Source organism: Lithobates pipiens, unplaced genomic scaffold (genome assembly GCF_037356315.1).
Source record: "Lithobates pipiens isolate NorthernLeopardFrog02 unplaced genomic scaffold, aLitPip1_a1.2 Scaffold_23, whole genome shotgun sequence".
Lineage (NCBI taxonomy): Eukaryota > Metazoa > Chordata > Amphibia > Anura > Ranidae > Lithobates > Lithobates pipiens.
The window spans coordinates 54,748,912-54,762,083 of NW_027507785.1; the positions used below are offsets into that span (position 1 = coordinate 54,748,912).

Sequence of the window (13,172 nt, forward strand, 5' to 3'; positions counted from 1 at the left end):
GAAAGACTGTTGGATGACGGAGGCACGTAAACTGACCACAGTGCCATGGATTAACAGCCATGATTACGGTGGTCAGTTCACATAGGGGACATGGGAACAGGCAGGATCAACCAGGTATTTTAGAACATAGAAAGAAAATTATGCTGCAACAGCATTATGCTGTTATTCATGCTTTAAAGGAACAGGAGCTTTTTATTTTTAGTGTTACAACTGCTTTAACCTATTCGGGCTGACAACACAGTGCCTCTTCTGCACTAAAATCACAAGCAGGATTGTCAGCCCTGCCTGCTGGACTACAGGACCCATCCCTGTCCCTCTCAGTCCCTCTCTACATACATACATACATACATACATATATACATATATTACTTTCTTTACCAGATAAACAATGCTGCTGTTTTGACATCCCAGAGCCTGTCCACACACTGTATGTAGGGAAAGATGTATTTCTGAGCGCAAGACCTGAACTCCCAACAGCTCAAAGAATTTTACACTCTAGTGATGACATCAAAGGGAGTAATAAAAAGCTGTTTTCTGATACAGGAACAAGATAAAAGGAAAAAACAATGCTGAAGAGAGGGATGTTTGGGGGTAAATTGGGGTAATGTCTACACAAATCATTTAATTAGGCAAAGACCATTGAGGTGAGTGTAGCAACCCAAGGCAAAGCATCTGAGTATGCAGTAAGGAACCGCACAGCGTTTTTCCAAACGTTTTTGGCATTCACTAAATAGCTACTAAAATATTGCATGAGTTATTTTATGAAGTTGTGCAGTATTTTAGGAGTGGACGCCTGTGGCAAACAGCTGGTTGTTAAGGAGCAAGCAGCCATTGCGTCCTTAACAACCGATGAGTCATCAGCTGTCAGCGGGGTTCCCCGCTGATAGCTGAATGTAAAAATATAATGCAGGCAATGAAAAATTAAGAAGAAAAAAACGTTACTTGAGCCAAGCAACAGTGTTCCATAGTTACTTGAGCCAAGCACCAATGTTCCAGAGTTACTTGAGTCAAGCACCAGTGTTCCAGAGTTTCTTAAGCCAAGCACCAGTGTTCCAGAGTTACTGGAGCCAATCACCAGTGTTCCAGAGTTACTTGAGCCAAGCACCAGTGTTCCAGAGTTACTGGAGCCAAGCACCAGTGTTCCAGAGTTACTGGAGCCAAGCACCAGTGTTCCAGAGTTACTTGAGCCAAGCACCAGTGTTCCAGAGTTACTTGAGCCAAGCACCAATGTTCCAGAGTTACTTGAGTCAAGCACCAGTGTTCCAGAGTTACTTGAGCCAAGCACCAGTGTTCCAGAGTTACTGGAGCCAAGCACCAGTGTTCCAGAGTTTCTTGAGCCAAGCACCAGTGTTCCAGAGTTACTTGAGCCAAGCACTAATGTTCCAGAGTTACTTGAGTCAAGCACCAGTGTTCCAGAGTTACTTGAGCCAAGCACCAGTGTTCCAGAGTTACTTGAGTCAAGCACCAGTGTTCCAGAGTTACTTGAGTCAAGCACCAGTGTTCCAGAGTTACTTGAGTCAAGCACCAGTGTTCCAGAGTTACTTGAGCCAAGCACCAGTGTTCCAGAGTTACTTGAGCCAAGCACCAGTGTTCCAGAATTACTGGAGCCAAGCACCAGTGTTCCAGAGTTACTTGAGCCAAGCACCAGTGTTCCAGAGTTACTGGAGCCAAGCATCAATGTTCCAGAGTTACTGGAGCCAAGCACCAGTGTTCCAGAGTTACTTGAGCCAAGCACCAGTGTTCCAGAGTTACTTGAGCCAAGCACCAGTGTTCCAGAATTACTGGAGCCAAGCACCAGTGTTCCAGAATTACTGGAGCCAAGCACCAGTGCTCCAGAGTTACTTGAGCCAAGCACCAGTGTTCCAGAGTTACTGGAGCCAAGCATCAATGTTCCAGAGTTACTGGAGCCAAGCATCAATGTTCCAGAGTTACTGGAGCCAAGCATCAATGTTCCAGAGTTACTGGAGCCAAGCACCAGTGTTCCAGAGTTACTTGAGCCAAGCACCAGTGTTCCAGAGTTACTTGAGCCAAGCACCAGTGTTCCAGAGTTACTTGAGCCAAGCACCAGTGTTCCAGAGTTACTTGAGCCAAGCACCAGTGTTCCAGAGTTACTTGAGCCAAGCACCAGTGTTCCTACCAACTGTTTAGAAAACAGATGGATACTTGTAATATTTTGTGTACTATGATTGACAGACCTCATTGATGTCTGCTGTTACTGAAATGTCATATTCTGTAAATATATATTTGTGTGTTCTGGCCCTGTTTTACTGTTGTATCTTTTTCAGTCCTTGAAAACAATTACAGGTGTGGAAGAGAAGGAGAACTCCATAATGGATCGTTTGACCAAGGTGGCCAAGGAGGTGGAAGCTTTAATGAAGAAAGTGGATTCCAACAGACAGATGGCCAACGAAGCAAACCAAAAGGCCACCAAGGCAATGCTGGCCACAGATGGGCTTGACAAGGTACAAAACCGGTGTTCAGGAATTAGCAGATGTTCAGTTCACCAGTTCATCCAAAATATAAGATATATGAGGACATTTTACATCTAAAATGTATGTTTTTGCTATAGCTTGGCTCCATTTAAGCATAGTGTCTGGCCTGTCTATGTTGTCCAGTAAGGGCCTAATTTATCTCCTAATTTTCATTGGATATCTTATTTTCTTCAATGGACAACACAAGACTAACTTTCTGTCTTGGGAAAGTGGCCCATTGGTGTTGTTTTAAAAGGGTCTTAAAAACTCAAAATAATATTCTTTGTGGGCATATTAATTAAAAAGTTAAAAATATGGACTTACAGAGCAGAGTACGGCAGTTTGGGTAACTCACAGATTTTCCATAAAAAAACTCATCCTCATGTCTGGTGATTTTACTTACAGGAGATGGAAGAAGTCAAGAAGAGCTACAGAGACCTGAAAGACAAGGTTGGAGGAGTGGACACCTCATCAGGGTCAGCCATGCAGAAAGTACAGCAGATAAAAGACGAGGCTCGGGACTTGTTAAAGAAAGCGACGGACGCCAAGGAGAAGCTAGATAGTAAGTGATACACACCCTTGTTTCTTCATATCTCAAGATATTCTTTACTTGCTCTCCAGCTATATGCTCTTCTTATCTGTCGTTCCAATCTTGACATCATTTTCCAGTCTATTTGATGTATTTCTTTTATACAGAAACAGCCTATCCTGCTTCAGTTTACAGAGCACATCAGTCTACTCCAATTTGGATCACACTCTGGTGTCCCCAGCAAAGCCATGTAGATTCTTAAAGAGTAACTGCACTTTTGTTAAGAAAAAATAATCCCCTCTGCGTGATCTATGTACATTGATAGAGTTTTAAGAAACCCTTTTTCAGATTCCGACCCTTTGTTGCTATGAAGAAATAGCTATTTGTTCCACCATGTACTTTGTGGACTGATTCTGAATGGGAGTGCCTGGTTATTTATAATCACCTGGTGCACTCTCAGCATTCTAATAGGAAAAGCTGCAGAGTCTGCAGCCCTTCAGAAGTATTTAACTCTTGGTGAATATCTCGCCCAAAACTGAAATCCTTATTGCAGGGGGTGCCTAAAACTTGACTTGTATCTTAATGCAGACCTCTGGGAAAAATCAGTAAGCCAATCACATAAGTAAGAAATAACATGAAGTTGAAGCAAAGACCATAGGCAGACTTTGCTCACCTTAATCCTCAATCTGGGAACATAGGGCATACCTCACTAACCCTAGCTTCATGCCCGATAAAGTCTTGTAGCAGGCCATAGTTTGGAGACCCATGCTATGGGGGTTCTGCTGGGGTTCCTGCAGATAGTTAATGGTCCCTTGGGTTTTTATTTTGACATATCTGTTGTATTATCTTTTTGTTATTCAGAGCTTGAGCAGAAGTTCAAAGACAATGAACAGAACATGAACAAGAAAATGGAGGAACTTCAAGACCTGGAGAATAGAACGATGATTTTACTGAATTTTATCAGAGAAAAGTCCAATGTCTATGCAACTTGTTAGCACGGCTAACATCTCTTCTATTCCACACATCTCCATTCATTCCACTTCTTAATTTTACTCTAAACCTCCCACCACCACCACTGTCCAGGTCTGTCACCTTTACATGCAGGAACTGTTTGGTGGACAGACCTAATTATCATTCATACTGCCAGAAGCTTAGTATCTGTACCGCAATTTTGGCTGGTCATGTATATCACTGCCAGAGAGGTAAATGATGAAGAACCTCATTTACATTGGTGTCTACCAGAAAATGGCTTAGATACATTGCTGGTGTGACAGGCACACTTTTCATCTATCTTTTAAAAGGAGAAACTCCAACCCGGTCCACGGCAGGCCAAACACATTACAATCTGAATGTACTCTCACTTTTACCAACAGCTAGTCAGTGCAAGGGCATTTTTTTTAAATCTGAACTCTGGTCAGAACAAACTAAGTACTAATGAAAATTTTACCAAAATTTTGCTTCAGTCTATGGATGTAAACCTCATATATAGTTGAGAGGCCCCAGGGTATCAGATTCCTAATAAGATGACTGGTGACCACTGGTGACTGATCTTGTTACCACCCCTTTGTGGTTGAAGCAATGACATAGGACATATGACATAGGGCTCCTTGTAAGTTGATAAGCCAGGTCATGCACCAGGAGGCCTACCATAGAACATGAGCAGAAGAGGTTGGGTTTCCTCTTCCTTGTATGCAGAAGAGTTATCGTTGGACATATTACAACCTCTGGGGCTTGCCAAGTTATGAACATTCTCGTGGCCCAAAAGAGCAGCAACCTCACAGTCCCTTGGGCAATTTACCTGGTTGGCCTGTATCTGTACAGAGACTTGACATGCCCAAATCTTCCACAGAACAGTCTCTCACTCTCTCTCTCTTACACTCCAGGACATCAGTGGCAGCGGAATCCTCCATGCTCTGCATGACACCCTGAAGACACCATAAAAGGGACACAGTACACCTACCCTCACTGTTCACAAGACTCGACAAGGGTTTATGGGCCTTTTTTTCGCACCATGCTCATCTCAGCTCAACTATTAATAGGACATCCAGTCTTTTCTGCCATCTTTACTGAATAGAAAAAAGGCCCTACGGGGTCCAAATAATGGAAGAACATTCCACGGTAAAATCTCTTCAATTGGGGTCAAAGTACATGGCCACCAGTGATCTAAGTCTGTATCTTTTGCTATAGAGTTCAAAGTACATGGCCTCCAGTGATTTAAGTCCGTATCTTTTGCCATAGGGTCCAAAGTACCTGGCTACCCCTGATCTAAGTCTGTGTCTTTAGCTATAGGGTTCAGAGTACATGGCCACCAGTGATCTAAGTCTGTGTCTTTAGCTATAGGGTTCAAAGTACATGGCCACCACTGATCTAAATCCATTTCTTTAGCTATAGGGTTCAAAGTACATGGCCACCACTGATCTAAATCCATTTCTTTAGCTTTAGGGTTCAAAGTACATGGCCACCAGTGATCTAAGTCCGTAGCCTTAGCTGTAGGTTTCAAAGTACATGGCCACCACTGATCTAAATCCATTTCTTTAGCTATAGGGTTCAAAGTACATGGCCACCACTGATCTAAATCCATTTCTTTAGCTTTAGGGTTCAAAGTACATGGCCACCACTGAGCTAAGTCTGTGTCTTTAGCCATAGGGTTCAAAGTACATGGCCACCACTGATCTAAATCCATTTCTTTAGCTATAGGGTTCAAAGTACATGGCCACCACTGATCTAAATCCATTTCTTTAGCTTTAGGGTTCAAAGTACATGGCCACCACTGAGCTAAGTCTGTGTCTTTAGCCATAGGGTTCAAAGTACATGGCCACCACTGATCTAAATCCATAGCTTTAGCTTTAGGTTTCAAAGTACATGGCCACCACTGATCTAAGTCCGTGTCTTTAGCTATAGGGTTCAAAGTACATGGCCACAAGTGATCTAAATCTGTATCCTTAGCTGTAGGTTTCAATGTACATGGCCACCAGTGATCTAAGTCCGTAGCCATAGCTGTAGGTTTCAAAGTACTTGGCCCCAGGGATCTCAGTCCATAGCCTTAGCTGTAGGTTTCGACATACATGGCCACCAGTGATCTAAGTCTGAAGCCTTAGCCAAAGGGTACAAAGTACATGGCCACAGGTGATCTATGTCACAAACTGTCCTCACAGAACTATTCTCCTAAATGACTGGACTAGGTCCTGAGCTGGGCCCACTTAGGTGGTAGAGGAACCCATGGCTCACCCACTGTCACCTGCTGGAGTCCATATCCTTAGCTGTAGCCTTAGCCTTAGCTTAAGCCTAAGCCATAGGCTTCGAAGTATATGGCCACAGGTGATCTATGTCATAGGCTGCCCCCACAGAACTCTATTCTCCTGAATGACTGTATTAGGTCTAGAGCTGGGCCCACTTAGGGGTTTAGAAGGATCCATGGCTCACCTACCATCACCTGCTGGAGCTCTCCATTGTTCTACTAATTCCATAGACCACCATACTGACAGTTCCATCCCCAGTATATATACCCAATAAGAGGAAAAGGAAGGCCAGCTCAGAATGGTTGGAGATTAGATATAATCCCATTCTAAATTCCTACCCCAATTCTACCCCCCCCCCCCCCACCCTTATAAACCTCCCCCACATTGCTAAAACATTGAAGTGATGACATTAAGGAGGATACATTTTACTGGGAAAAGGTGTATGCAATGTAAAATATGTGTAAGTGTTTTTAATTGTTCAAGGGGAAAGGAAAAATTGAGAGAAAAAAAGGAGTTCAACCATAAGGAATCCCTTGCACTACATAGATTGTATAGAGATTGTATAATTAGATTGTAACGTGATTGTGTGCTCAACTTTAGGTCCGCTAATCAGGTCTGACCAACCGACAAGAAGGAGGCCATTCCTCTGCTTAGTCACTTTTTACCTTTTTATGACCCTTACTCCTATTGGCAGGCAAAAAAATGTTTTAGATGGAACGGGAGAGGGTTAAGCTGGCCATAGATGGATAGAATTTCTAATAAAAATTCTTACGAAAAGTCTTCGAAAAATCTTAGAAAATTTTCTGAACTTTTGAATATTGTTCAAAAGATTTTTCTTGTCAATGCGGTTGAAAATGAACATCAATTTGACCCCTCTAATAATTAGAAAAGTGAACAAAATTTCTTAGAAGTTTAATTTTCTAAGAGTTTTTGTTGAAAATTCTGCCCATCTATGGCCAACTTTAGAGCAAATGTCAACTTTTCATTGTCGTCCTTGTTTCTCTCTGGAAAGATTTCCTGTTACTGCCTTTTAAGGATGAGAAGTGTGGAGAGAATGAAAGTGCCACGGCTATAATAGAAGTCCAGTAAATCTTTAAAGGAGGTTACAAGAAAAGACTGACGCGTTTCGGGGGCCTAACACTGGCGTTTATCGGGGCTTAGAGGCTGATCGTAAATAAGGGGAGAATCCTGGACAACAGATTGTACGGTAAATCTCTCCAAAAACACATTTAGAGGGAGGAGAGGTTGAAATGTTGGTTACACAGTGTCCAAATTTATGTATGGAGAGAGGAAGTGAGGGACAATTTCCCCCGAAGTGGCCACAGACAGACTTAAAAAAAAACGTTTAGGCTCGGTTCACACATATACGAATTGGACGCATTTTTAACCACATCCACTTCGCAAAGGATATGAACATGAATGGCTTTCAATGCAGCCAGTTCACACATGTGGGGGGGGAGGGGGGCCGCGGTGCGGTTTCAAAAAGAGTCCTGTGTATTTTTGGGTCTGGTTTCAGGTAAAAATTTGCACCTAAATCATCCCCGGTGAACAGAAATGCACCGGACTAGACATCTGCACTGACAAAAAATGTGTTCGTTTTCGTTTCATTCGTTTTTTTTTTTTCTTTTCTGAAATTCGAAAATTCTAAAATTTAAAAATTCGGATTTCCGAATTTTCAAATTTCCGAATTTCTGAAATTTTGGATTTCGAAATATAACGGATGAGCAGAAAAACTAAAAGAAAAATTCCAAACAAAGAAATTCCAATCCCTTTAATTTAATTTAATAGTTATTATTTCAGATTTTCGGATTTTCAAATCTCCGGAAAAATTAGTTAAACGGATTATCATAATTCGGAAGTTTCCAAATTACTGAATTTATCGAAATTCGTTAAAAAACGGACATCGGAACGAAAGGAATGGCGCATTCCTACTTTTTACTGGTATTACTGAAAGTGGAAGGAAACCCCAGAGTTTTGGTTGTCACCAATGGAGGAATAGAGGGGAAATTTTCCCAATGGGGACACTAGTTCTGGTGACAACCAGGGTTTCCCTCACTTTGGAGGGATTTCCTCTCACTTCCTATTTTGTCTACGGGACAGGAAGTGAAGGGAAATCTCCCCAATGGGACACAGATGGCAAAGAAAAAAAAACTGACCGAGGTTACAACCCTCCCTTACTTTATCCCCAAAAAATGTAAAAGTTTTTTTTTTTTCACAAATTTTTATTTTTATTATTTTTATTCAATAAAAGTTTTGCCTTTATTCTATGAAAACTTTCATCTAAAATTGGGCTATAGCTTTAAACACATTGGCCATCTCCATCTCGTCCTCCTCGTTCTGCCCCATATCTGCCCCTATGTACGCTGTTTTTATTCGGTTATAGTCTGTGTACAGGAAACCAGATCAGCTACTTTAGACTATCTCATCCATGACCATGTCTATCTCTATGTGACCCTGGAAGGTCACTAACTACTATAAGTTGTTGTGAAGGAAAAAAAAAAAATGTAAAATAATAACGACTGGAATTCAGTGTGTTCTAGGTGAGTCTGAAATATGTTTGTATTTGCAGATTGTTCTAAAATTTGTACTTCAAGCAAATAAATATATGGAAAAAAAAACAGCCCACCCGGTAGTTGACTTTTTGTGTTTTACTCCTTTTAAGGATCTATTTATGAAAAAGCCGCCACAAATAATCCCCATAATTTTCCTAATACATTTATTTCCGTCAGCGCCATCTAGTGGCCATAATGCAGCATTTTCCTGAAATACCTCAATTGAGAAAAATACCACATTATGGCCACTAGAGGGAGCTGACGACCACAGGGAATAAATATATTAGGCAAAACATGCGGATTATTTGTGATGGCTGTGCAAATGTCTCAAGCGTTTTTTATAAATACATTTTACAAATGGACCCCCCCCCCCAAAAAAACATGTTTTTGCTCATTCGTGCCTTTGTACTAAAGTAGACCTAAACTCAGTCATTAAAATCTCATTTAACCTTAAATGTGTATGTAATATCAAATGTCATTTGATACAATATAAATGGTCATTTATAGTTTTAAAATCTGAATTTTTTAATTAATATAATACCCAGTGATTTTCAGGCATTTCCTCTTGTAGGGGGCAGTGGCACAGAGCCATGTTTAGAGTGTCCCCCATCCCCAGTTTCATGCAAGCACCAGGGGAGAGTGGAGAAGAAAACAATTATGTGATTCAGCTGCATACAATGTATCCAAATTCCAATATACATTGTGTATGTGTATATAAAAAAAAAAAAATATATATATATATATATATATATATATATATATATATATATATCTATACACAGTATATATATATATATATATATATATATATATATATATATATATATATATATATATATATATGTATGTATATATATATATATATATATATATATATATATGTGTGTGTATATATATATATATGTATATGTGTGTATATATATATATATATATATATATATATATATATATGTATGTATATATGTATATATGTATATATGTATATATATATATATATATATATATATATATATATATATATATATATATATATATATATATATGTATATGTATATATACTTACCGGCCACTTTATTAGGACACCTGTCCAATTTCTTGGTAACACTAATTGCTAATCAGCCAATCACATGGCAGCAACTCAATGCATTTAGATCTAGACGTGGTGAAGACGACTTTCTGAAGTTCAAACCGAGCATCAGAATGGGGAAGAAAGGGGATCTAAGTGACTTTGAACGTGGCAAGGTTGTTGGTGCCAGACAGGCTGGTCTGAGTATTTCATAAACTGCTGATCTCCTGGGATTTTCACACACAACCATCTCTCGGGTTTACAGAGAATGATCCGAAAAAGAGAAAATATCCAGTGAGCGGCAGTTGTGTGAAGGAAAATGCCTTGTTGATGTCAGAGGTCAGAGGAGAATGGGCAGACTGGTTCCAGATGATAGAAAGGCAACAGAAACTCAAATAACCGCTCGTTACACCCAAGGTATGCAGAATACCATCTCTGAACGCACAACACATCGAACCTTGAAGCAGATGGGCTACAGCAGCAGAACCCCACACCGGGTGCCACTCCTGTCACCTAAGAACAGGAAACTGAGGCTACAATTGGCACAGGATCACCAAAATTGGATAATAGAAGTTTGGAAAAACGTTACCTGGTCTGATGAGTGGATTTCAGCTGCAACATTCAGATAGTGGGGTCGGAATTTGGTGTAAACAACATGAAAGCATGGATCCATCCTGCCTTGTATCACTGGTTCAGGCTGGTGGTGGTGTAATGGTGTGTGTGGAGGGGAGTGGGGTATTTTCTTGGCACACTTTGAGCCCCTTAGTACCAATTGAGCATCGTTTGAACCGCACGACCTACCTGAGTATTGTTGCTGATCATGTCCATCCCTTTATTTCTACAGTGTCCCCATCTTCTGATGGCTCCTTCCAGCAGGATAATGCCCCATGTCACAAATCTCCAATCATCTCACCACCGGACAATGAGGTCCCTGTCCTCCAATGGTCTCCACACTCACCACATCTCATCCAATAGAGCACCTTTGGGATGTGGTGGAATGGGAGATTGACATGATGGATGTGCAGCCGACAAATCTGCAGCAACTGGGTGATGTTATCATGTCACTATGGGGCAAAATCTCTGAGGAATGCTTCCAACACCTTGTTAGATCAATGCCATGAAGAATGAAGGCAAAAGGGGGTCCAACCCGGTACTAGCAAAGAGGACCTAATAAAGTGTGTAATGTAAACAAGCATCTCCCCGTTCTGCCTAGTGACAGTGTCACTGATCTCTGCTCTCTGATTGGGAGCAGAGATCAGTGACGTGTCTCACACAGCCACGCCCCCCCCCAACAGTTAGAAACATGCCCCAGGACACACTTAACCCCTACACTGCCGCCTAGTGGTTAACCCCTTCACTGCCAGTGTCATTTACACAGGAATCAGCGCATATGTATAGCACTGATTGCTGTATAAATGACAATGGTCCCAAAAATGTGTCAAAAATGTCCGATGTGTCCGCCATAATGTCGCAGCCATGATAAAAATCGCTGATCGCCGTCATTTAAAAAAAAAAAAATTAATAAAAATGCCATAAAACTATCCCTTATTTTGTAAACGCTATAACTTTTGCGCAAACCAATCAATCGCTTATTGTGATTTTTTTTTTTTACCAAAAATATGTAGAAGAATACGTATCGGCCTAAACTGAGGGAAATAATAGTTTTTTTTAATATATTTTTGGGGGATATTTATTATAGCAAAATGTAAATAATAATGCGTTTTTTTCAAAATTGAAGCCGTTTATTTTGTTTATAGCGCAAAAAATAAAAACCGCAGGGGTGATCAAATACCACCAAAAGAAAGCTCTATTTGTGGGACAAAAAGGACGTCAATTTTGTTTGGGAGCCACGTCGCACGACCGCGCAATTGTCAGTTAAAGCGACGCAGTGCCGAATCGCAAAAAAGTGCTCCGGTCAGGAAGGGGGTAAATTCTTCCGGTGCTGAAGTGGTTAATGTTGCTGTAGGCCTCTTGGCAGCCTCCCTGACCAGTTTTCTTCTCCTCTTTTCAGCAGTTTTGGAGGGACGTCCAGTTCTTGGTGATGTCACTGTGGTGCCATATTTTCTCCACTTGATGAGGACTGTCTTCACTGTGCTCCATGGGATATCTAATGCCTTGGAAATTCTTTTCTACCCTTCTCCTGATACCTTTTAGCAATGAGATCCCTCTGATGCTTTGTAAGCTCTCTGTGGACCGTGGCTTTTGCTGTAGAATGCGACTAAGAAAATGTCAGGAAAGACCTACTAGAACAGCTGAACTTTATTTGGGGATAATCAGAGCCACTTTAACCACTTGCCGACCAGCGCACGACGATGTACGTCGTCAGAATGGCACGGGCAGGCATATTGGCGTACATATACGTCCCTTTAAGTTTGCCGCCCTGCCATCTGGAGCGCGCCGGGACCCCTGTGAGTCCAGTCGCGGGACCCGCAGACTCGATCGCCGCGGGCATACCCGCGATCGTCTCACGGAGCGGCCGAATGAAGAAATGCCGTTGTAAACAGCATTTCTCCATTCTGCCTAGCAACTAGTGACGCTGATCTCTGCTCCATGTGATTGGAGCAGAGATCAGTGTTCACTAAATGAAAGCCCAACCCCCCCACAGTTAGTAACACACCCCTAGGAACACTTAACCCCTACACTGCCACCCACTGGTTAACCCCTTCACTGCCAGTGTCATTTACACAGGAATCACTGCATTTATATAGCAGTGATTACTGTATAAATGACAACGGTCCCAAAAATGTGTCAAAAATGTCCGATGGGTCCCCCACAATGTCGCAGTCACAATAAAAATCGCTGATCGCCGCCATTACTAGTAAAAAAAAAAAAAAAAAAAAATATTAATAAAAATGCTATAAAACTATCCCTATTTTGTAAACGCTATAACTTTTGCGCAAACCAATCAATAATCGCTTATTGCGATTTTTTTTTTACCAAAAATATGTAGAAGAATACGTATCGGCCTAAACTGAGGGAAAAAAATGTTTTTTTATATATTTTTGGGGGATATTTATTATAACAAAAAGTAAAAAATAATGCGTTTTTTTCAAAATTGTCGCTCTATTTATGTTTATAGCGCAAAAAATAAAAACCGCAGAGGTGATCAAATACCACCAAAAGAAAGCTCTATTTGTGGGGAAAAAAGGACTTCAATTTTGTTTGGGAGCCACATCGCATGACCGCGCAATTGTCAGTTAAAGCGACGCAGTGCCGAATCGCAAAAAGTGGTCTGGTCTTTGACCAGCAAAATGGTCCGGTCTGAAAGTGGTTAAATGGTGGTAAGTGTGTACTGACTCCTATTTAACATGTGAT

The 13,172-nt window shown here is 41.1% G+C and overlaps 1 protein-coding gene across 2 annotated transcripts in view; it reads left to right on the forward strand.

The window, feature by feature from the left end:
- Positions 1–8,864, forward strand: part of LOC143927533 (laminin subunit beta-1-like) — a 190,033-nt gene extending 181,169 nt beyond the window's left edge. For both annotated transcript variants that reach the window (XM_077451647.1, XM_077451648.1), the window contains exons 33-35: positions 2,286–2,462; positions 2,877–3,033; positions 3,862–8,864. In XM_077451647.1, the coding sequence (XP_077307773.1) occupies positions 2,286–2,462; positions 2,877–3,033; positions 3,862–3,995 (468 nt within the window). In that variant the 3' untranslated portion in view covers positions 3,996–8,864. The remainder of the gene's footprint in view (positions 1–2,285; positions 2,463–2,876; positions 3,034–3,861) is intronic.
- Positions 8,865–13,172: the final 4,308 nt, after the last annotated feature.